General features: G+C 44.2%; 4 protein-coding genes across 10 annotated transcripts in view; 2 read left to right on the top strand and 2 right to left on the bottom strand.

The window, feature by feature from the left end:
* The window catches only part of LOC107396117 (transmembrane protein 151B), a 44,161-nt gene extending 36,575 nt beyond the window's left edge, over positions 1 to 7,586 (bottom strand). Inside the window, exons 1-2 of the mRNA XM_070547094.1 lie at positions 6,804 to 7,586; positions 6,439 to 6,650 (exon numbers count right to left, since the gene is read on the bottom strand). The gene's annotated coding sequence lies outside the window, so the exon portion shown is untranslated. The remainder of the gene's footprint in view (positions 1 to 6,438; positions 6,651 to 6,803) is intronic.
* Positions 2,275 to 9,722, top strand: zmp:0000001267 (b(0,+)-type amino acid transporter 1). Of its 2 annotated transcripts, none has more exons than XM_015975669.3 (6): positions 2,275 to 3,123; positions 8,132 to 8,265; positions 8,348 to 8,477; positions 8,554 to 8,678; positions 8,761 to 8,848; positions 8,934 to 9,722. In XM_015975669.3, exons 1-6 carry the CDS (start codon positions 2,422 to 2,424, stop codon positions 9,162 to 9,164), a joined length of 1,410 nt encoding a protein of 469 aa, XP_015831155.3. In that variant the 5' UTR covers positions 2,275 to 2,421; the 3' UTR covers positions 9,165 to 9,722. The 2 variants fall into 2 exon arrangements, with proteins under 2 accessions (XP_015831155.3, XP_054586143.2); XM_054730168.2 differs by lacking the exon at positions 2,275 to 3,123 and adding an exon at positions 3,545 to 4,731.
* A 694-nt stretch (positions 9,723 to 10,416) lies between these two features.
* adprs (ADP-ribosylserine hydrolase) lies at positions 10,417 to 14,945 on the bottom strand. Of its 2 annotated transcripts, XM_015975684.3 has the most exons (7): positions 14,927 to 14,945; positions 13,756 to 14,015; positions 13,148 to 13,244; positions 12,846 to 13,053; positions 12,589 to 12,776; positions 12,358 to 12,458; positions 10,417 to 11,114 (listed from the first exon to the last, which is right to left on the bottom strand). In XM_015975684.3, exons 2-7 carry the CDS (start codon positions 13,943 to 13,945, stop codon positions 10,756 to 10,758), a joined length of 1,143 nt encoding a protein of 380 aa, XP_015831170.1. In that variant the 5' UTR covers positions 13,946 to 14,015; positions 14,927 to 14,945; the 3' UTR covers positions 10,417 to 10,755. The 2 variants fall into 2 exon arrangements, with proteins under 2 accessions (XP_015831170.1, XP_070403197.1); XM_070547096.1 differs by lacking the exon at positions 14,927 to 14,945 and having other exon boundaries at positions 13,756 to 14,361.
* Positions 14,732 to 24,388, top strand: part of LOC107396103 (zinc finger MYM-type protein 4) — a 23,725-nt gene continuing 14,068 nt past the window's right edge. For 3 of the 5 annotated variants that reach the window (XM_054730157.2, XM_054730161.2, XM_054730160.2), the window contains exons 1-12: positions 14,732 to 14,888; positions 15,708 to 16,278; positions 16,551 to 16,597; positions 16,675 to 16,824; positions 16,972 to 17,035; positions 21,367 to 21,569; positions 21,716 to 21,840; positions 22,752 to 22,974; positions 23,257 to 23,472; positions 23,577 to 23,727; positions 23,798 to 23,913; positions 23,991 to 24,347. In XM_054730157.2, coding sequence (XP_054586132.2) covers positions 14,850 to 14,888; positions 15,708 to 16,278; positions 16,551 to 16,597; positions 16,675 to 16,824; positions 16,972 to 17,035; positions 21,367 to 21,569; positions 21,716 to 21,840; positions 22,752 to 22,974; positions 23,257 to 23,472; positions 23,577 to 23,727; positions 23,798 to 23,913; positions 23,991 to 24,347 — 2,262 coding nt within the window. In that variant the 5' untranslated portion in view covers positions 14,732 to 14,849. Of the gene's footprint in view, positions 14,889 to 15,264; positions 15,294 to 15,707; positions 16,279 to 16,550; positions 16,598 to 16,674; positions 16,825 to 16,971; positions 17,036 to 21,366; positions 21,570 to 21,715; positions 21,841 to 22,751; positions 22,975 to 23,256; positions 23,473 to 23,576; positions 23,728 to 23,797; positions 23,914 to 23,990; positions 24,348 to 24,388 lie in introns of all 5 variants that reach the window. The other 2 variants (XM_054730159.2, XM_054730158.2) reach the window with 2 other exon arrangements.

Raw genomic sequence — 24,388 nt, 5'->3', positions numbered from 1 at the left:
TGACTCACATCAGATCAGCCAAGCAGCTCAATCCTCGCCAGGCCCGCTGGGCCCTCTTCTTCGAGCCCTATGAGTTCCATCTCGCCTACCGCCCAGGGACAAAGAACCAGAAGGCGGACGCCCTTTACCGCCAGTTCACACATCCAACGCCCACGTCCGAGCCAGCACCTATCCTCCCCGAGCACCGTTTCTTGGCCCACCTGAGGTGGCCACTGGAGGAGTCTATCCAAAACGCCCTCTGAGATGATCCCGCACCTCCAGAGACCCCCGCGGGTCGGCTCTACGTCCCCACGGCCTGTCGCAGTGAGGCATTGTCCTGGGCCCACTCATCACGCCTGTCTGGCCACGCGGGCTTCTCACGAACTCTTAGGTTCCTCAAACGAGCCCTCTGGTGGCCACGTATGGAGAGGGACGTAAAGGACTATACGAGCGCCTGTGACGTCTGCGCCCGCTCCAAGACATCCAACCAGGCCTCGGTTGGTACCCTCAGACCTCTTCCGGTACCCAGCCGCCCCTGGTCCCATGTGGGGTTGGACTTCGTCACAGGACTCCCACCGGTCAATGACCTTAACACCATCATGACGGTCACTGACCGGTTTTCTAAGGCTGTTCACTTCATCGCCATTCCGGGCCTCCCCTCGGCCCGACACACAGCTGAGTTGTTCCTGGAGAATGTGGTGCGTCTCCATGGGTTTCCTGTCGACCTGGTCTCGGACCGTGGTCCCCAGTTCACGGCCCGGTTCTGGAGGGCTTTTTGCCATCTGTTGGGAGCATCAGTCAGCCTATCTTCGGGCTATCACCCGCAGACCAACGGCCAAACGGAGCGGGCAAACCAACAACTGGGTCGGTACCTCCGCTGCTTTGTCTCGGCCCAACCCTCGCAGTGGCCTAAGTACCTCCTCTGGGCTGAGTTATCTCACAATCTCCACACCTCCTCAGCCACTCTGATGTCCCCGTTCGAAGTCTGCCAGCCCCCAGTCTTTGCCCACCAGGAACCCGAAGTTGCGGTGCCGGCCGCTCAATCCCTGGTGAGGCGCTGCAGGAATGCCTGGATCAAGGCGCAGGCCTCCATAACCCGAGCTAACGCCCGTTACTCTCACCAACACCTCTGCCGACACCGTCCTGGTCCCTCCTATGCTCCAGAGACAAGGTCTGGGTGTCCACGGCAGACCTCCGTGTCCGTGCCGGGTCCAGGAAGCTCGCTCCCCGGTTCCTTGGGCCTTACCCCGTGCAAAGAGTCATCAACCCGGTCACGTACAGGCTGCGGCTGCCTGCGAGTCTCCGCATCCATCCCACCTTCCATATCTCCCGGCTCAAGCCCTACGTGGAATCCTCCCTCCTTACGCCTCCGGCTCCGGCGCCTTCGCCTGCCCGCTTCCTCCACGGTGAGCCCATCTACACCGTCCGGCGCATCCTGGACGCTCGCCGCAGGGGACGGGGCTGGCAGTATCTGGTCGATTGGGCGGACTACGGCCCCGAGGAACGCTCCTGGGAGCCGGCCCGCTCCATCTTGGACCCTGCCCTTATCTCTGACTTCTGGGACCGCCGTGGTCGCCCTGGGACTTCTGGAGCCGTCCCTGGACCGGGGGGTCCTGTCAGAACCCAAGCCCCCGGACCGGCCTCTCCCAGCTAACCGGCCTCCATCTTGGACCACATTTCCCAGCATGCTCCTCGTGGGAACACCCGGCATTCTCCCAGTCACACCCAAGCCTATATATGGAAGACGCCGCACCGGCTCTTCACTCAGTCATCGTTTCATTGAAACCCATGATCAGAGTTCTCTACCAAATAATCCAGACATCAAACATCCTTACCAAGCTCAACTCCCGTACCCAGTCGGCCATCATGACAAATTGTTACAAAAACTTTACCAAACTATTATGACATGAGCTGAAGTAGTTCTCTTTATGTGCTGAATTATTCAACTTTATAAGCATCCTGTCAAATCAGAGTTATCCGGGGGTTGCACATCTTGATAATTGTTATTTGGTGGGTCTGAAGATGAAAAGTTTTTGAAGCACCAATCTAAATCACATAATGCCAAAAACCTTACTCACCTTCACTGATGATCAGTTAATCAGCCTTTCATTCAGCAACATCTGGCATCTATATTTTAAAATCTGGTCTAAGCAAAGTCTATATTACAAAATCAGTGTATGGCTGCAAATTCCCATTTTAAAGCATGGCACAAAGCTGAAAGTTGCCTGAATTTCTGAAACCACATTATTCTGAGACAAAAGTCAACCAAACAAAAACAGATCTGATTCTTTTCGACAGCTGGTCCGAAGAACAGGCTTTAAATGTGAGTCACACATAATTATTAACTTCAAGTGTTGATGCAATAGTGACTTTGGCCGCACAATTATAGTGTTTTCTTCTGTGCTGAGGCCGGGAGACACCAGGTGCTCTGAGAATCCTCAGATGATGGACACCAAGCAGCAGAAGCTCAGCCTGAAGAGGGAAGTGGGGCTGATTGGAGCGGTATCGCTTATTGGAGGGACAATGATTGGATCTGGAATCTTCATGTCACCACAGACGGTGATCTCTGCGATTGTTAGCTCCGGGGCCAGCCTGGTTGTCTGGGCCAGCTGTGGCTTGTTGGTGATAATGGTGTCTTTTTGCTATGCTGAGCTGGGCACCGTAATTACAGAATCAGGAGGAGATTACATCTACATCCTCAGGACGTCAGGTCCAGTCGTTGCCTTCATGTTGGCCTTCAGCTCAGTACTATTTGTGAGACCGGCCGGTGTTGCTGGCATCTCTCTGAGTTTTGCTCAGTATATTGTAGCTCCTTTCTATGCAGAATGCCCGCCTCCAGTGCTGGTGGTAAAATTTGTGGCAGCAGCAGCAATCATCGCTTTAGGTATTGTAAACTGCCTTAACGTTCGCTTTTCAATGTCAATGCAGGTGTTTTTTATGGTGGCCAACGTTGTAGGCTTGGGAGTCATCATAATAGGCGGAGTGGTGATGCTTATCAGGGGTCACACTGGAAGCTTTGAAGATGCGTTTGAGAACACAAATGTGGGCATCAATCCAATTGGGATTGCTTTCTTCCAGGGACTGTGGTCGTACGAAGGCTGGAACAACCTGAACTGTGTGACTGAAGAGCTGAAACGTCCTGAGGTATGAAGGTTTCGAGATTAGTTGACTCCCACAATCACCATTACCCACGAATGGGACTATAGGGAGCCTAAGTCACGCCCATCTACTTCTGGACCATGGGTCCCCGGAAGAACAAAACAATGAATGCAGATCAATGGGGCTAAAAACGCAATTTTCTAAATTCGCTTGTTATGCGCCATGGATTTCACATATGATGTCCATGAATTTTAAAGACTTATTTTGATAACAAGAAAGAGCTTATTTTTGAACAGGGGAAATGTTATTTTAGGTTTTGTGTGAAAATAAGTCCAGGGCTTTGTTCTTCTGGGGACCCATGAGCCGACTAGATATTAGGACCTATTCGAGATGAAGATTTTTTTAAGATGTCCTGATGCTCCACCTGAGGGTAAATCTGTAAGGCTTGTCACCAGCATTCAGACATCAGTTCTGTGTGCTTCACAGCCAGACAGGATACGAGAAAAAATAAATACATAAAAATAAAAAAAGATGTCCTGAAGCTTAGCCCCCAAAGGTGGATTTTGTTTTATTTCTCACATGCTGCAAAGAGCACTCATAGTTTTTCAGCGGTTATATGAGCAATAAAAACAGGTATGGAGACATTGTTTGCATGAGTATTCTAGAATAATTAGGTTCTCATATGTAATTTTTCATTCACAGCCAGATATTTCTAGTATAATAACAAACAACTAGTTAGTATAATAACAAACAACTAGTTATCGTAACGAATTATCGTGGAAGAGATGAGCAAAGTCAAACAGCCTCGACACACCTTCATTTCGTGTCTGTTTGAGGGAGATGTCCCCTCCTGTTGTTCACTCTAACATCCCACAACTGCTGATAGGTAATCTATACTAGCAAAGTCTGGGGTGAGTCCAGTGTAATTATTTCTGAGCAAGCAGCAACATCAGCCCACCAGCAATGGCACAGAAGCTCAGCCTGAAGAGGGAAGTTGGGATAATAGGAGCTATGTCTTTTATAGCAGGTACCATGGTGGGATCTGGGATCTTCATTTCCCCCCAGTACGTTTTGCTCTCCATCGGAAGTCCCGGGGCAAGCCTTATTATATGGACCTGCTGTGGGCTGACAGCAATGCTGGGGGGACTCTGCTATGCTGAACTGGGAACAGTTATACCAGGGTCTGGAGGAGAATACATCTACATGCTGCGTACAGTGGGGAAGATCGTGGCCTTCATGTTTGTCTTCAGCTTCGTCATCGTCATGCGGCCAGTCAGTGCAACCGGAGTAGCTCTGGCCTGTGCTGAATACGTCATAGCCCCCTTCTACAGTGACTGTACACCATCACAGCTGGTTTTGAAATGTGTGGCTGCAGGAATAATTTTGTTGCTGAGTTTAATCAACTGCCTGAGTGTGCGTTTAGCCACCGGCATCCAGGTGGTTACCACGTTGGTCAAAGCTGTGGTGCTGGTGGTGATCATAGTGGGAGGAGTCGTGATGCTTTTCCAGGGAAACAATGAGAGTTTTGATGATGCTTTTGAGGGAACAAAGGTCGGCGTCAGCTCCATTGGTATAGCCTTCTATCAGGGTCTGTGGTCCTATGATGGATGGAACACTATGAACTATTTAACTGAGGAGTTGAAGCGTCCAGAAGTAAGAAATTACATTCACCGATGTCATTAATCTTATTAATTGTGATGAATGGACTGACTGCTAACATTGGTGTATGATTCACAGAGTTGTGTTAGGTGTTATGAGGAGATAAAGACCTATAATAAAAGTTTATAATCAACAGCTGAATGTAAAAACATTAACTGTACAACGGTTTTGTTAAGGTAAAGTCTTCCTGCCCTCAGATGCTCTAAATTCCCAAACACTCCGGTCATCTTTTTCGGCTTCTTGTTGATTTTGTTTCTGATCTCAGAGAACATCATGGCAGCAACACAACAAGAAACCTTGAAAATGAAGCGGGTTATTAGATTAGTCGGAGGTGTTTCTCTAGTTTCTGGAACCATGATCGGATCTGGGATCTTCATGTCCCCCCAGTTTGTTATGACCTACGTGGAAAGCCCTGGAGCCAGTCTGTTGATTTGGGCTCTCTCTGGAGTCGTAGCTATGTTTGCAGCTTTGTCCTACACCGAGATAGGGGGGGATCATTCCTGAATCTGGCGGGGAGTTCATCTACATACTGAGGATCTATGGTCCTTGTCCGGCTTTCTTTGCAGCATTCACTTTCATCCTGCTTATGAAACCTTTCGGTATCACTGCAATGGCCATCAGCATTGCAGAGTGTGCAATGGCACCTTTTTACTCTGGCTGTCAGCCTCCACATCTGGCTGTGAAATGCACTGCAGCGTCACTGTTCTGCTTGTTACCACGATCAACATCACGAATTCCCGCTTTGCTGTTAAGAGTTCAAGTGGTTTTCTGGGTGGCCAAAGTGATAACTCTGATAGTGATTGTAATCGGTGGGATAGTGAAAGTCATACGGAGCAGAACTGTGATTGTGGAGAATTTAAAAGTTGAGAAATCCTTTGAAGGGACTCAGTTCACAGTGAACACTTTAGGAATGGCTTTCTATCAAGGACTTTGGTCTTACGCTGGCTGGTACAACTTAAATTATGTCACAGAGTAGCTGAAAAAACCAGAGGTGAGACACCGTTATCACCAGTAGGTCAAGGATATTATCACTCATTTTAAAAATTAACTTACCAGGAAAGAGAATGAGTTAACACATTTCACGGGTTTATAGGTCAGTAAATAACTTGTGATGAGGTGTTGGATCAAAGGAAAACTATCAGATTTTATTATTATAGTTTTTCTTACACCGGTGAAAATAACGGTGTGACGGTGGCACAGGAGTTAAGTGCTCGCCCCATAATCGGAAGGATGCAGGTTTGAGCCCCACTCAGTTTGTGGCTGTCATTGTGTCCTCGGGCAAGGCACTTAACCCCCCTTGCCTGCTGGTGGTGTTTGGAGGGACCGGCGGCGCCAGTGCTCGGCAGCCTCGCCTCTGTCAGTGCACCCCAGGGCAGCTGTGGCTACATCGTAGCTCATCCACACCAGGGTGTGAATGTGTGTGTGAATGGGTGAAACACTGATTGTGTTGTAAAGCACCTTGGGGGTTCCAGGACTCTAGAAGATGCTATATCAACCAACTAAAATCAGCTATTTTAACATGCAGCTAATATAAAAACTGTAAAATCAAATGAAGCAAATGTTGCAAAAATAAACTACAAAATTAAGACCAAATAACTATATTGTGGACAACATTTTAAAACTTCTGAGCAACATAGAGGAAGGAGTAAAAGTTTTGTTTAGTTGAACTTTATTCCTATAGTTTATTTGAAAACAACTAACCTTGTTGTTGCGGTCTCGTCATCACCCATTTTCCTGGGTCCAGGTCACATGGGTGGCAGCCCTAGCAGGGACCAGACGTTGTGTGTACTGGCTCCTCCTACTGGTAGGATAAGCCCAAAACCTCTACCCTGCAAGGTCCAGGAGGCATCCTAACCAACTGCCTGAATAACCTCAGTTGGCTCTTCTAGAGGTGGAGGACCAGCTGCTCAACTCTGAGATAGAAAAAATATATAAATAAGTAAAGAGAAAATCTAGAACTTATTTTCTATAGAAAAATAAAATATGCATTTACAGAAAAAAATGTTACACAGTTAAGACACATATATAAACACATGTTGTGTCCTTGGGCAAGACACTTAACCCACCTTGCCTGCTGATGGTGGTCGGAGGGACCGGTGGCGCCTGTGCTCGGGAGCCTCGCCTCTGTCAGTGTGCCCCAGGGCAGCTGTGGCTACATCGTAGCTCATCACCATCAGTGTGTGAATGTGTGTGTGAATGGATGAATGATACACTGTAGTGTAAAGCGCTTTGGAGTCCTTACTCTGAGAGGCGCTATACAAGTGCGGGTCATTTATCATAAACAACAAAAAATATAGTAAAAATAGTTAAAAATCAATTAAAAGTTAGAAGCAATCTAAATGAAGCCGCTACATGTCATGGAGTTTGCCTATTTGCTACTACTAAGGTCTGTCTAGATTTCTAGGCTAGTAAAGAGTCAATCAAAATTTAAATCGGACTTCCAGGTGATGGCTAGCAACAAATTTCAGCACTTGTTCCTGATATTATCAGCTTTACCTCTTCAGTCGAAACTAGCAGGAAGTGACCCATTATGGAGGAATCTTTTCAATATGATTTTTATTGTATAAATACGATAAATACCCATTCAGTTGTGACGCAATGGTTCACGGAAAAAACCGCCCCTATAACAACTTCCGGTAGTAGCTAGCTAGCTAGCTGTGTCTGATGCTACTACTAGCTTGCACGTAAACAACCAGTGACTAGTGGGATTCTGATGTAATTTTGCTGTCCGGGCTTCTTTATAAACGTTTTGCATTTACTAAGTTTATACTCCCTTTAAAAATATATGATGGTTTTTTTTAGCTTTTAGGTGTTATTTCCGATTCCTTTAGACACCACAAGGGGAGCTACGGTTCTACTTGGAAGTGGAAGTGGCTTTATTATTATTATTACTTATTACTATTAATTTACGTTCAGCTATATTTACAAACAAAAATATAAACAGAACCATTCCTGATTTACAATGTGATCATTGATCAATTAAAATGTGCCAGTAAATAAAATTAGACAACTGGGCAAAATTTCAAATAAAAAAAAAGCTAAATTACACACGAGTTTAATAGAAAATAATGAAGATTTACATTAAGGTATCTAGATTTATGAATGAAAAATGTATCAAAAATGATGGTTACTAAAGATATTGTTACCCATCTATAATGGTGACAATAAGGATTTGGTTGCTTCATTATTTAAATTTGAAAATGCGTGTGCAATAGCTTTTATCAGTTGTTGTTTTTTATTCAGATATCACAAATTTGCTTCTACTTGGTCACCAAACATTCATCAAATGTTACTTTTTTTTTTACTGAACTGCTTCAGAAGTCAGTAATCTAGATGAGAACATTGACTGTTATATCTTCTTCACATGTGGGATTATTTTGTTTTGTGTTTTTAGGTAAATCTCCCCCGAGCGCTGGTGATCGCCATCTCTCTGGTGACTGCTACGTATCTGCTGGTGAACGTGAGCTATCTGGCCGTGATGACGCCTAAAGAAATGATGACCTCCAGCGCTGTTGCTGTTACCTGGGGGTAGTACTAGGAGCTGGATAAATTAACCTCTTTAATTATCAGTATGGTAATGTTGTTTTTGTGTTAACTGCTTCTCAAACAGGAATAAAGTGCTGGGCAGCTGGGGGTGGATCATGTCTGTTGCTGCAGCTCTTTCTGCTTTTGGATCTTTAAACGGGACGTTCTTCAGCGGGGGTCGGGTGTGTTTTGTGGCAGCCAGAGAAGGCCACATGGTAACCATCTCTTTTGGATCCATTTGTTTAACTTAAAGTTATTGCACAGTTAAATTTTCACGTGTTTGTTTTGCAGCCAGATATTCTGTCCATGGCTCACGTCCACCGGCTGACTCCGTCTCCAGCTCTCATCTTCACCACGTTGATCTCGCTGGTGGTGCTGATTCCTGGAGACTTTCAGAGCATTGTCAACTTCTTCAGGTGGATGATTTGATCCCGGTGTTATTTATTGTTAATGAAACTCAACAGTTTGGTGTTTGACTATCGCTTTTGTTGATGACAGTTTCACAGCTTGGATTTTCTACGGCATCACTCTGTCTGGACTGATTTATCTGAAAATCAAGAAGCCAGATCTCCCCAGACCGTACAGCGTCAGTATCACTCCAGGTTTTATAAAGATCTTATTAAAACTCCACAACAGATCATTGTCACACCTTTGTCTTTGTGTCTCCACAGGTTCCCATAATCCTCCCCATTCTGGTCCTCATTGTGGCCACATTCCTGGTGCTGGCACCGATCATAGACAAGCCTCAAATCGAGTATCTTTATGTGACTTTATTCATCCTAAGTGGAGCTGTAGTCTACGTTCCCTTCATCCATTACAAGCTCTGCCCCGGACTGTTGAGCAAACTGACTGTTTTCCTGCAGCTCTTCTTGGAGGTCGCCCCGGTAGAGAAGAACCAGTGATGTGGGGCACTTACAACATTGTCATCAGCACGTCAACGTGATGGACATAATCATAATCAACACCCAGAAAATTGGCTTTGGTTGGTAAAAGTAGTTTAGGGCACTTTGGGTTCTCATAGTTCCTTGTGCAAATGAAAGTTTCATTTATTTTGATTACTTTCATCTACTTTCAAATCAAAAACATTTAAAATAATCACCAAACAAAAGCTTGTGTGGATGTAAACAACTCTGCTTTCAATGAAATTATGTAAGGAAAATAAACTTTTTTAGCCACTTTACGTTCAAATATTTATCAAGTCGTTTTTGATAGTATTTATACTAATAAGTATATTGTGGGTTTTTATTTGATTGTAATTTTTCTTCTTACCCTGAACTATGAACAGATGTTGGTAAAATGTGTGCTTTTATTCTGAAAATCTGCCCTGAACATACAAGGACTATAAATAAAATTGCACACATATCCTGACACACAATCACCTATTTATAAAAATATTGTCATGATTCAGTGACAATATAAAAAAAAACCTGCACAACTAATAAAAAAAGATGATGACATCATTTCCTCTACTTTTCTGTTGTTCCCTGTTACATCAGCTCAGACTACAAATGAGAGCTCACAAGTTGGAATAGAAGTTGTAGTGGCAGATACATATCATCTACTATCATCTGCATTCTGGTTGGTCTAAATAAAAAATAGTCTGCATTAATTTTAAAGATTAATTTCTTCAGTATGTTATCATGTGAAATATTCACTTACCATCAGCTACCTTCAGAATAATTAAAATATTTGTCCTATTTTCGGTTTTCATTAAGCTAACGTTAGAAATCAATCATTTCAACAGTTTTTAGGCCACAGGCAGGTGAAAAGGGCCTTGCGGTCATTCCATGCATTCATGATAAATAATAAAGCATCTTTTTCATAAAAAAGCTGTTGGCATCAGCACCGTATTACAAAGCAGCTCACAGGGGTGTCCAGATCTTTTAAAATGGGGTGGCCCAGGTGAGGCACAGCTTTGTGCATGGGTGGCACCAATGGTTATGCTTTTTTTGTTTTACCCCCAAGCCTTTTGTGGATAATGAAAAGCCTATTTGAAGGTAAATTAGTGTGGTGACACCTGGGGTGGCCCATCAGATTCCAAGGGTGGCATGTGCGACCCCAGGCCAGTCCCTGGACACACCCCTGGCAGCTCAACAGAGCAGATAAAAATAAAAATTAACTCATTGGATTTTAAAACAAACACTAACAACGATGTGAATTTACAAGAATTTAATAACCACCAAAAGGATAAAACAAGTTACAGGTTTCTACAAATGAGACACTGATCAGCACAAAACAGGGGACAGCGGGGAAGGAGGACAGTGTAAAAAGTTCTTTTTATATTATTCATTTAACTTAAGTTCACAGGAAGTGTCAGATTCTCATATTAAGACTCTAAAATTTTAATGTTTTTGTTAATCTTCCATGTTCAAACTTGACAAATGACGTGTAGTTTTTAGAAACAAGCGTTTTCTCACAGTAAACCTACACATCTAAACAGCAGCTGGAGCCAAAAATAGAAAACACTGATGTTTTTTTCAACCAGCAGAGGAATCATTCAGCTCTAGTCTTCTTCTCTGTGCCGTTTTCAGACTTGTCCTCTGTTTCACTCCTGCCACCTTGTGGCGACTTGTGGTAAAGCACGTGGAGCCACTTTGCGTTTACGTCTGCGTCGTCGGCTCCTTCGCAGCACCTGATCCAGGACTGAGGGATGGCCTCAATGCCGTAATGGGCCCCTGCGATGGCCCCAGCCATGCAGGCTATGGTGTCTGTGTCACCGCCCAGCGCCAAGCTGTAAGCTATCGTCCTCTCCAGGCCGCTATAGCTCTCCGGGAAGCTTTCCTGGGGCTGCAGACAGTGGAGGACGCAGAAGATGGCAGTGGGAACAGAGTGGAGAGCTGCAATGCCGTTTCCTGTAAGAAATATTGCATTTTAAAAACTTGATGTAAATTGAACATTTTGAGCAAATTAAGCTGGGTGTAGGAATAAAAAAGAAGAAGAAAATAGAAAATATAATTTTTATAGCGCCTCTCAAGATAAAAATCACGAGGCACTTCACAAAAACGCAAACAAAAAATATAAAAATTGTAAAAATATAAAAAAGCATTTCAAAAAGGACATGCTCCCTCTGTTTAAGTTGGCTTTGTCAAACAGACGTCATGAAACAAATTCTTTTAAATTTCTGTGAAGTTGTTCAATAGCATAAATTCGCTGCATCAGTGATTTAAGTACAAAGTGTTGCTAAAGCCCTTTTTACAAAACAATGCTGTCAATTTGTCGCAACGCCGTGGCGGCATCAGGGACCCTAAGGTCGTTGATAAGATCAGACCGTGGCGGTAATGCGGCACAATCGTGGCAATTTTATAAAAGATTAGGTGATGGCGGCATAAAGGGGGTATGGGGGCGGTCCTGCGCTGCCACAGACTTCCGTTTATCTTGGACTTTACTTGCTTTTTATTGCGATTGAAGCCGTGATCGTTAAGTTTTTTATTAACAAGCAGCTCCTAAAGGTGCCTGTGCAGTCTCTGGTGATCTGAGCTTCAGCTCTAACAGAGAGGCTCATGGAGCGCTGCGGCGCTCCAGTTTGCCATCTCAGCTGATTTTGTTCAAAAAGCAAACCGTATTGCCTGTGTTTACTCTCATTTTCAATAATTTGCCAGCTGGCGCTCAGCAATAACTCTCCACGTCATCATGAAATCTGCCTCTGTTGCGCCAGGGCGCACACGACAGACCATTACCGCAATATTACTACCAAGCGAGGCGGAACGAATGCCGCAAAATTCGCGCAACGCCATGCCGGCATGGAGCGTTTAGAGACACACCACTGCGGTAATATTACGCTGATTTGCCGACATGGTGTGTCTTGTAAAAAGGGCTTAAATCACAAATTTCACCTCTGTTCAACAAAAGAAAAGTACATGCAGTTCCTGAAAAGACCTGTCGCCTCATTTTAATGACAAAAAGGAAGTTACATTTTGAGCTCCACAGAAATTTTTGGGATTTGCTTGTGAGGCGAGTCCTCAGGAATCATCTACAAAGTTTCCTGAGAACACGTGTTTCTGATTTACCTGTTGTTACAGTACAAGGGAATTATGGGACATGAAAACATGCAGAACGCAAAATGAACATTAAACATAAAGTCAAACCTCTACTGACCAAGCTCAGAGATGACTTCCTCTATGCTGACCTTGCTCCTGTCCATCAGGTCTCTGATTCTGTGAAGACGCTCACAGAATGGCTTCTCTGCTTCTTTTAGGCTGGACAGACCCGAGATCAGATAACAGAACATGAATCACAACCCTCCTGCTAATAGTCGTCAGGTTTTAAAACAGAAAATGATCAGATTTGTTCTGATGGAGCTAATACTTCTATAGATATAAAACTCACATTCTGGCATCACGAAGGGCCGCTTCTTCACTCTCCACCTCCTCCATCTCTGTGATGAGTCTGCTTATGAACTGGTGAGGCAAAGCTAGCGCCCCCTGCAGGGAAAGATGGACAGCTAAGGCCTGCAGAACGGCCCCATTATAACCCAGAGAGCAGGAGTGTGTCAGCATGGCGCCGAGACGGGCAACCTGCAGACAAAAATCAACCGTTTGAACAAAAACACGAAACCATTTAAAGCAAGCCTGCCTCTGTCTTACCTTCTTGACATGAGCCAGGTCAGGAAAAGCCAGAGCGAAGGGGGCTGCTCTCATAGCCCCTCCATTCCCAAAGGAGCCACGGCCGTTAAACTGATCTCTGGCTGGCTGATATACGTCATTTATCTGAGGAGAGGAGAGCTTCTTCAACACCTGGACCACTCCAGAGCCATATCCACGACCTGGGGAGGCACTGTACTCCTTTGCAAACCTGTTAAGTTGGAAACAGTGGATGGACGTTTCTGATATCAGACGTAAGATATGCAGAGATTTTATAATAATTCCAGCAACGAGGAAGAGCTCACCTGTGAGCCAGGTCGTGCTCATCAAATCCAGCTCTGCTGAGAAGAGACTGGACCACACAGCGCGTCATTGCAGTGTCATCACTGTATTCAAGGATACCTTAAAAAACAACAATGTGTACTGAGGCTGAAACCTTCTTGAGATAGAGAAAGTGTTTACGTAGATGACTGTAACTCTGCTCATTATTATCTAAGATTATACTTTAAACCTTTAAAATTATTATGAAGATGGATTACTACAGTCCAGTCTCCAAGGAGTCACACTTTTCTTTTTTACTTTAAACAATGTCTTCCTGGGGTCATTACCTGCTGTTTAACAATCGCTTCAGGCAAAAACTAAAAAAAATGTTCAGAATGTGAAATCAAAGTTTTGCACAGTGGTTTTCCTTTTCATGTCATTTTATCTTTTTCTATTTAGTGATTGACTCAGAATTTTAACATTTTATTAACGTCGCTCGCTTTCGTACCCGCATAAATGTAATTCTCATTGTAAAGGACGCTTTTGTCCATATTTCTTGACAGATGTGTCTGTCATTATTGGCCTGTTGATGGCCAATCTCAATGCTACTTTGCTAATAAAAATTTCTCTGCTCCGTGATCCTTCTACCGACCATTTCCTTTCGTTTCATCGTCCAGGCCGTTCAGGTGTTGCATTACGCTCTCCATGGGAACCTCCTCGGCCCCTTCAAACTCGCCACCAATGCAGTCTCCCAGCACAGCCGCCACCAGCGCTCCCCTGAAGCGGGACAAAGACGCCGGGACCCCGGCCGCTGCCGCCGCTCTCACCGCCGTCATAGCCATTCCACCCGCCGGGGAGCAGGCTTTAGGCTACGCCCAGAGAAATGTTACACTGGTTCGCTGATAAAAGTGTCTGACAGCAAAGAGAAATAAAAATACAACAACTAGCGTCAGCTAATGTCAACAAATGAACTCTCCTACGATCTACTTCCTGAGGACTGAACCCAGGTTAAAGGTCAGTCACTGAGCAAAGATACAAAGTAAATAGAAACAATTTTTATTATTAACAATGAAGCTCAGGCAGAATCTAGTTCTTATAGTTCTAGAAAGTAAAATAAGCCTACCGTAATCTTTAATTTATGAGCGCATACAAAAATCTAGCAATACATTTGTTCCTTTACTAGACATCATACCTGATATAATTTTTTTCAAATCAATAACTAATTTTCATATTTTTATAAACAAAATAATAATATGATATTACCAAAGATTCGATACATTAATAATGACGATCCTGAAAACACTAAAGCTTACGGTAGAGACAGATTTGTTTAGTCTGCCCTCTGCAGGACAGGAGGTTTTGAAAAATTTCGGAGCTTCAATCACTAAACGCACAATTTATAGTCAATAAATCGTTTATAAAGATGTAAATGAGGTTAAAGTGCAGAAATTTTAACCCTCACACACACAAAATAAGAATTTATGTTGTACTCAGAAGCAAATGAAAATGTATACGTTTTGAATAAGCTCTTAACATAACATTGTGACGGTTCACTACCACGGGTTTAACAAATCTTTCTAAATGATCATTCAGATACTTTTATTCTAACTTTATTCATCCAAAACATGGTCATAAAAACTAGTTACTGATAGATATTGGGTGTGAATCTGAAAATCTGTTGGGGCTCTACCGAACCACCCCGGAGGTGGGCGTCTGGGAGCGCGGCGTCTGCAGCATAATTAAAACATGGCCGACTCGGAGGAATTTAGACTTAAACGGTTAAAGGTAAGATATTTACAGCAAGAAGTAGAAAAATATCTTACAGTCGCAGCATTCAGACGCAAACTAAGCTGACCCAGCTGTACATTTTGGTTAGCAGCTGTTGTCAGGCTTCTTCCGGTCGCGAGCTGCTGATTTAAGCTAACGTTGGTTAGCAGCTTTGTGGCTCGCTGCATGCCGCTATTGTTAGTCCAATTTAACATGTCTTAAAATAAAGAAATACCACATACTCCTCAGTATATCACCAACCCTTTAATCAAAGTTGGCATCGCAGCTGAAATCTAATTTTATTGACTGAGCATCGCTAAATTAGCTGTGAACAATAAAAAGAGCTGCTTTCATGCCGGTTTTTACATTTTACTTTTATTTTCTTCCCGTTAAGGTTCCAGCAACTTCTACGTTTTCTTAAAAGTAGGTGTTGATTTTGTCAATATTTCTAATTAAAAATTTGCCAATGATCAAAAAACGGATGAATTTTACATCGAGTTTGGTGGTGCGTCTTTTTTTTACATTATTGTCAGATCAAAACGAGGCCTGGATCCGTTTAAGCCTAACAGCACCCACATCTGTGTTGATCCTGAATGTCTTTTGGGAAAAAGAATCGATGAGTTTAAAGAAAAAAGCTTGTTTCATCTCAGCTCATTTGTTTCTCGTATTTAGGTTTTTAAGCAAGCTTTCATTTTGGAGATATCAACACCAGAGCTAAAAATCATAATCAGGAACTTTTGTCAATAAAAAATGGACATACAAAAGACACCTCTTCATTTTTTAAACATGAATCATCTGCTTGAAACACAATTTAATTGTACTCTGTCCTCTGTCCAGCATGAGGAGCAGATGTCCCGAATGTTCGATGAAGTGATGGGGCTGGGAGATTTTGCCGACTCCTCCAGGGGTTCTGTTGCCTCTTCCAAGAGTGGTGGTCAGACCGAAGCAAAGGGTCCGAGTGAGACTTTGGGACTAAAGGAAAACCAGCCAAGAGACGAAGACAGCAGCTGCAGCAGAAAAGAGGGAAAGATGGATGAAGGGACGGGTGAGATGAACTTTCCTCGCCGTACCTCCAACAAACCCTCCTTGTTCAATTTGGGAGGAGGTGTTGGAGGAAGTGGGGAGGCAGCATTTGATGATGCGCTGGATGGGCTTCCTTTGTATGGACAAGAGGAGGAAGACGAAGACTGGCACTTTGCTCTGCCTTTGGACTCCATGGAGGATGGTGATGCGAGGAAGACAAACTCAAACATCAGCCAGTTTGGACCACAGAGCTCATCATCTCGAGGCGGTCCCTTTCCTCGCAAACCTGCAGATGAAGAGGAGGAGCAGCAGGAAAGAGAAGGGAGTGGCGAGTCTGCCAACACCTCCCACTCCTCGCAGGACAACACGCCGGACAACAGCAGAGGTAAAGCACCAAATGATCCAAAACCAGCACAAAGACTGAAACTAGTCTGCATCTCCAGCAGTGTGTGGCACATTTACAGGGGACGTATTTACTGACTTTAACTCGAGAGCCAAATAGATTCTACGATGTCTCAAAAGTCTTTAAACAAATAAAATCAAAGCACTTTAACAGCTGTTTTCACCTGAGGAATAGTCGACTTCTTGCTTTAAATAGTAAACAAATAATTTTATTCCCTTTGTCTTCACATTCTCATGATTTGTCTTTAATATCAGATGTCCTGAATCAGACGGAGGAGACTGAAGACAGCCAACAGGCCGAGGTGAGGGAATAAAGGGTCTGAACATTGTTTAAAATAAACATCTTCGCCAGGTATTTACAAAGGCTTTTTCCTCACAGACAGCAGAGGCCCGTCCAGCAGAGGACTGTAATCCCCCGGCATCCCCTGGTGTGAAAATTAAAGATGAGCCAATTGATGAAGGCTACAATGCTGCTTTGCTTCCTCAGAGCTCCATCAGGCAGATTAAAGAAGAGCTGGAGCAACAGGAGGTCAGTGTGAGGGGAAAATGTAAATGTTGCATCGGCACAAAGCCATTACTAATGTTTAGTATGAAATAAGATATACTTTTTGATGTAATCATGTGGAAAGTAAGTAACTTGTTAAAAGGAATTGTGTTTTTGTAATATTTGTTTCAGGAGGAACTAAGGATCAGTTCGGTTTATTCCGTAGGAGGAGCAAACACCTTCACATCTCCTGCCAGTGAGTTTATTTACGCTCTGGCTTAATTTTAGTGTGTTTTTAAGGTGGAATTGTGCTGTGTAGATCGTTAAGGTGGACTTGTGCTGTGGAGATCGTCTGTTTCTTGTTTTCTAAGCCTTAAATGTTAAAACGTCTCTGATGATGGAAATTTTAGTAAATAGCAAGTCACCCCCTACCAGTCTTACTCCACTCCCACTTCCCGTTTGAATAATGCAACAAATGCTGTTGCCTGGCAGACCAAGAGGGCGGACCCGTTAGAAAATACACACATCAGCTCACAACAATCTTGTGACATCATAGTGTACCTTTCAGCCAATTGCTGGGTTTCACATGACGTTGCATCTACGTCACCAACCGAAGAAATCGTTTTATATAGTCAGAAATTAAATAGACTAAACATCTCCGACCCTTACCGTGCCCCTGGGATACTTTTTAAAAATGCCAGAAGCTGTCGGAGCGGACTTCTTACCGGACCTGGCCGGGGAACCCCTTGGGATTTCCCCGGAGGAGCTGGCCCAAGTGGCTGGGGAGAGGGAAGTCTGGGCCTCTCGACTTAGGCTACTGCCCCCGTAACCCGACTCTGGATAAGCGGATGAAAATGGATGGACAAATAACAGATTTACACGTAAGTAGTTTAAATAGAGTGCTGTGCTCTTTGAATGTATAAACTGAACGCCAAGAGAAATCACTAGTTTGATTTTTTTTTGTGAATAAAATAAATATGTCAGGCAGGAGCGTCTCAGGATCTGTCTGAGATCTGTCTCACCGAGACAGATAATAGCAATCCAAAGTGCTTTTTACGTGTGATCTGACAATTGATCAACCATTGCTTAAAAATTAAATACAGCTTAGTCGGTTAATTGCTGTGATCATAAAACACGTGAACGGCAGCACGCAGAACTCACGAGGCAACGTTTTACGTGATGTTTACTTGTTGCTATGAGTAATAAGACAGAAAAAGCCACGCCAACATAAGTTTAGGAAGCCCACTAAGAATCGTAATAAAAGCATTTAAAATAAATACCAAACACAGTTGAGGAAACGTTGGTTTAAGTACCTGATATGAAGCGGTCGCTGCATAAGTGAAAACCTTTAGTCTCGGGATCCCACAGTTTCATTTTAGCCCGGTCACTAGCGCGTTTTATTACAATGATCCAACGTTTGCGGCGCTCCGGATCTTGGGGAATCCTGTAGATGGCTCATTCCTTATGTCGTCCACATCTGTTCTGCATCCTGGGGCACAACAGGAATCTACCATATTTCCCATTTGATTGAGTTTTCTGACAATAACAAATAGTCCAGCTGCGGGCTTCTGCCTGCCAAGATGGCGCCGTTTCGATTTGAACTGTTGCATGCCGGGAGAAGTGACGTCAACTCCCGGAGCTCTATAGCGTCTCTCAAGATAAAAATGACGAGGCGCTTCACAAAAACAAAAAATGTAAAAATATAAAAAAGAATTTAGAAAATGTTTAAAATTATATTTAAAATGAGCAAAAAATAGACAATTGTGATTAAAAGATGTTAAGAAAGAGAGAGAGAGTGAACAGGAAAGAGGGAAATCAGTGGATCCTGAGGAAGGTGGAATAGGTGGGGAGAGCAGAATAAAGAGAGAGAGGTGAAGAAGGTCCCACAAAAGCCAGCTTGAACAAGTGAGTCTTCAGCTGATTTTTAAAGGAGACCACTGAGTCCACTAATCTCAGGCTCAGGGGGAGAGAGTTCCAGAGTCTGGGGGCCACAGCAGCAAATGATCTGTCACCTTTGACCTTTAGCCTGGTGCTGCACAACCAGTAGGCTTTGATCACTGGACCTCAGGGACCTGCTGGGGGTGTAGGGACTAAGAAGATCACCAATGTAAGATAGTGCTTGTCCATGTAAGGCCCTATAGACCAGAACCAGGATCTTGAAATGAACCCTGAAGTTGACTGGCAGCCAGTGAAGCTGGAGGAGAAGCGGGGTGATGTGGGTGTGTTTGGAGGACTTGGTCAGAAGCCGAGCACAGGCGTTCTGAACCACCTGTAGACGGTTCAGGGAGGTTCTGCTCAGACACGTGAAAAGAGAGTTACAGTAGTCTAAGCGTGAGGAGATGAAGGTGTGGAGAACTGTCTCAAGTTCAGAGTGGGACAGAATGGGACTCAGCTTAGCAATGTTCCTGAGATGGAAGAAGGAAGAGCGAACAAGAGAACTGACATGAGAATCCAGGGTGAGAGCTGGGTCAAAGGTCACACCAAGATTCCTGACAGAAGGTTTGGTGTGAGAAGCAAGCTGACCAAGAGAGTCTCTGACTTTGGGAACCAGCTTGTCTGGGGCACAGATGAGGATCTCAGTCTTATCTTCATTCAGCTGAAGAAAGCTCCCAGCCATCCAGGTTTGAATAGAGTCTAAGCAGGTGTTGTAGGGATGGGTACCTTTGACATTTGAATCAATCCGGTACTTAACCGTACCAATTTTCGATACTTTTGAGTGTTTAATTATAAAAGAGAATTGAAAATATTAAATATATATTTTTCTCAATATATAACCATATTTGATAAATATCACAATAAATAACATACAACTGTTTGTATTTTAACATCATCCTTGTAGTTTTATAAGCTGATAATTAAACTGACGCAAACATCTTTACTGTGAACTAAATTTACTGTGTATCTTCATTCCTTTTGCCGTCCTTTTTCAATTGATTTTTCCTACCGGGAAGTTAGAATTTCCGAGGAGAAAGCGAACGCACCATTAGATGATAACAATGGTGGCATAGGAAGCTAACATATCAAGCTAACGTTATCTTAAACAGTTTATTTAGCTGCAGGAGAAGATTAAAACGATGATGCCTCAGAAACTGACAAGTTAAAGAAAATGCAATGGTGATCTGAAATATAAACGTCCTCAGGACAAACACTGTCAGCATTTAGACTCAGGGTAAAAACAAGGTCTAGAGTGTGCCCCCTGGTGTGTCTGGGGCCAGAAGCATGCTGGGTAAAGCTGAAGGTGTCCATAAGGCTGGAGAAATTCATGGCAAAATGGTCAGAGGGATCATCAACGTGGATGTTAAAGTCATCAACAATCACCAGTCTGGACAGCTTCACAGTGGAGGATAGAAAGTCACTAAACTCCTGAAGGAAAGAGCTGTTTGGACCAGGTGGACGATAGACCACAGCACAGGAGAACGGGTCCTTGCGCCCGACTTTATTCAGCTGCAGTTCAAAGGAAGCAAAGTGACCAGAGGTTGTAGAGCTACATGGAAGATGGTCTCTGAAAATAACAGCTAGGCCTCCACCACGACCAGAACCCCGGGGCTGGCTAAGAAAAGATTAACCACTCGGGCAGAGTTCAATCAGAGCAGAATAATCAGATGTTTGCTGGCAAACTTCAGTCAGAAACAGAAAGTCTAGGTTTTTGGGGAGAATTAGATCATTGAGCAGGAAGGACTTATTGTTAACAGAGCAGGAATTTAATAGAGCGTTGTCAATAGTTGTGCACTTTAGTGCATTTTAGTTAAAATTTTAATTTTCTGCGTAAAACGGCCTCCGCCCTCTCGGTCTGCTAGGCAACAGCGTTTGTTGCATTTTTCAAACAGGAAGTGGGAGTGAAGTAAGTTTCTTGTAGGGGGTGACTTGCTCTTTAAGAAAGTTGTAAAACAACAAATTTTTAGACATTTTATCTTATTTTTAGTCTAAAGAAAAATTAGCAAGAATTCTTAAAACTAGCAACTAAGCAACTTTCACTCACCCCATTGGCAGATTGTGCCCCGCCCACCTTGGCTTATGTCCAGGGAAGGCTGTTGTTGGCTTAGCTTCCAGGAGAGAGCAGAGCGTTTCTTAGCTGGTAGAAGCTAACCATTAGCATTAGCAACTCCACAACATGGCAGAACGCCGTCAGGCATGTGGAGTTCAAACATCAGCATTGCATTTGTTACCCAGGAAAAATGAGCAAACATTGGCAGTAGAAGAGTCATGTTGCTCTTAGCCAATCAGAGGCGATACATTTGCATATCATGAATACTAATGAGTAAGACCTATCTGTTGTTTGCTGCTTCCCCTAGCTAACCTCTACCCCCTGAAACAGGAGCGCCAGAGATTTTTCTACAGAAAAGGACCCACATTAGAGACCACAGCGGGTTACAGAAAAAATGAGTGCAGGCCCACTTTAATATTTTCATTGTCTTTAACTGATTAAAGAGCTGCTACATCCTTAGTAACAGAATTTAAATCTGTTGTTTGTTCAAAACCAAATAAGGATGCCATCATCAAAACTATCTGCTGAAATCTCCTTCAGTGAAGAAGTAGTTTAGTGTGTTGAGTGAGCAGCATTAATGAGCCTTCCTGTCTCCACTTAAGTGCCGGCCGCCATTCCCATTCCCACTCCGACTCCCACGGCCATTTTTATCCCGGGCAGAGGAGCCGTCCTGCAGGCCATGGCCCCCCTTCCCATCAGGCCTCCAGCTGTGATCCAACCTCCAGTCCCCTCCCTGACGGCCATTCCTCCACGTCCTCCTCAGCCCCCCGCTCCTGGAAGCGTTCGCTGCAGCGGCTGCACCAAGGTGACGTTTAAAAACTGTTTGTTCCTTCCTCACCTCTGAACTACTTGTCGAAAAAAAGAAAGGTCACACTTTTATAATGGATTCTCGTTTAAATTGGAGATTTATTATATAATTTAAATATAGTGTTTCTTTTTTTTTTTTTCTAGGTGTTGCTAAAAGGCCAAACAGCATTTCAACGGAAAGGTTCAACTCAGCTTTTCTGCTCCACAAGCTGTCTGACGGGTCACCTTCCTCCTGCCACCAAGTACCGGTCCTGCTTCCAGTGCAACAGGTTCGTCGTCTCATCAGAATAAAACACTTCTGGATTTGAAAACTTGAAGTTTTGGTTACAGTAATCCCTCGTTTATCGCGGTAGATGCGTTCCAGACCTGGCCGCGATAGGTGAAAATCCGCGAAGTAGGGACACCATATTTACAGTACAGCACATTCTCATTTTGTGGGTAAAACTCAAGAAAAAAATTTTTTTACTTGTTTTTTTTTATAGTTTTATTACAAAAAGTGCATTTTATGATGAAACTGATGAAAAAAAAAAAAGGAATTTCTTGATATTTCGCATAGAAAAATACCGCGAATCGGTGAAAAATACCGCGAATCTGCGAATTTCCCTTGAATAAAGCCTGGTTTATGCTTCTCCGTCAGCTCCGCAAGGGACAGACACGCACGGATTGACGGAAGCGTTTTGCTCTTTTACTTCTCCGTCTCCTGGAGAGCGTTGCAAAGCAATTCCCCGGCAGGACCACAGAGGGCGTAGCGCTGTTCTGTGGTATCCTGTCATGTATCGGTCCAAGATCGTGTTTATATTGTGTTTTTTGTGTATATAAGAGACTTTTAACACGGACATATTTGTCTCCCATTCTCCCACCTCTTCATGCGCTCCCCACCTCTAAACCCATGTTTCCTGTCATTTCCGTCCACAAATAAAACGCTTGCTGTGCATCTTTTCACTCCTTCAGTCACGGGAGGATGAAACGTTCATATTTTTAGAGTTTCCAAAGAAAAAATCTTCAAAGTCGTGAATCCGCGATAAACGAACCGCGAAGTAGCGAGGGATCACTGTACTTTTACTTTTCTGTGAAGCGCTAAATATTCAACTTAACTCCACGTTTTCATCCCCAAATAGACGGAGCCTAAAGTTTTAGTGCGATAACAGCAGCTTTAAACTCACCACTGCTGTTTCTGCAGGGAGATCATTCAGCCCAGAGACATGGTCACCATCCCAGGTGAAGAAAACACCTACCTGCAGTTTTGTGGCCAGTTCTGTTTGTCTGTGTTCAGACACAAAAGAGTGCAAGGTGATAAGATTATTGACAAGCGAACGGGGAAGAAGCCTCAGAAGCCACCGGAAAAACCAGTGGAGCGTCTGCCGGAAAAACCCATCTGTAGCGTCTGCAAGTCCACCAACAAGGTGAGACGCGCTAACAGCATAAAGACGAGACTCTTGGACATCAGAGTCCAGGTGCTCTCCAAAGTGTCCTTACGGTTCTTGTAAGTTTAACCTGGAATGTCATGGTTCTGGTGTAAATCCTGGCCTCTGATCCAACAGCAGAAGCCTTAATGGTGCCTTCAATGTCCTACAGAACGATAGGAATTAGAGCAGATTTCAAGGGTTTGTTTTAGATCATTCTGTGACTGAAACAACTTTATTTTAGTCTGACGTCCTCCCGTCCCGTTTGTTTTACTTCTGCAGCAGATTGAGCACGAGGTCAACCATCAGGGAAGACTGCACAAACTCTGCAGCAACGCCTGTTTTCTCGCATGGCGCAGGCTGCGCCAGCTGGCCATGAACTGCTGTGAAGGCTGCGGACTTTACTGCAACAGCAGCTCGGGTTCCTGTCAGGTGCTCACCATCGAAAAAACTCAGCTTAACTTCTGTAGCCCCACCTGCGTCGGAACCTACAAACTGGTGTGTAAAACAGAACCGTGTCACCGACCTCGCTAGCGGCAACGTCGTCAGGAATTTAAAATGCAGTCAAGTAAAAATGGGCTAAACTACTTTTTTTTTTGCAGACTTGCAGGAAGATGACCGAGTGTTCAAACTGTCATAAGTCAGTGTTGGTGTCCTGCACCATCATGGAGAGAGACCACAAGGGCAAAGTTCAGCTGTACTGTACTCCTTCCTGTGTGGAGCAGAGCCGACCCCCCCAGCATGCTCTTAGTGGTACAACACCACCAGCATCTACTGCCTGGCTTTGGGGTTTAGTTTGTGTCTGATGTTGCTGTTTTTGTAGGAACTCCATTCCCGTGCTGCCTCTGCAAAGTTTCAGCTGTTCCCCAGTACCACCTGGCCATGGTGGACGGCACCATACGAAACTTCTGCTCCTACAACTGCGTGTCCATGTTCAGGGTAACGCACCAGTTAAACGGCCGTTTCTCTGAGTCCGTGCATTATTTTAATCTGCCTTTTTCCTCATCGTCTTGCAGAAGTTGGGTCATGTGCCTCAGCCCGAGCTGACCAATGGAACCTCCTCTCTCAGGGACCCTCCCAACAAAGACGCACCGAGGCCGGCACCCTCAGCCGGAGCCAGCTCAGTCCCTCCCGTTCCTCAGGATTACCCATCCTCAGTCCCGAGTCACCACTCCACTCATACCTCAGTGCCCTCACTAGTGCCTCCCCCCTCAGTCACCCCCTCCCCCACGGTCCCAGGACAAGTCCAGGCCCAGTCGCCCCCCGATGAGACCCAGAAACCAACAGCAGGCAGGTTCAGCGACACTGTTAGAGTGACCTGCCATCAGTGCAGCAAACAGTTCAGCACAAAGCCGCTGCTGTTGAGTCACCAGGTAACAAAGTACTAACTAAATAAATGCAGACGAGACTTTGT

The sequence above is a fragment of the Nothobranchius furzeri genome, chromosome 18, assembly GCF_043380555.1.
Source record: "Nothobranchius furzeri strain GRZ-AD chromosome 18, NfurGRZ-RIMD1, whole genome shotgun sequence".
Lineage (NCBI taxonomy): Eukaryota > Metazoa > Chordata > Actinopteri > Cyprinodontiformes > Nothobranchiidae > Nothobranchius > Nothobranchius furzeri.
Note: the sequence above shows the minus strand (reverse complement) of the source record. Positions and strands in the feature narration are given on the sequence as shown.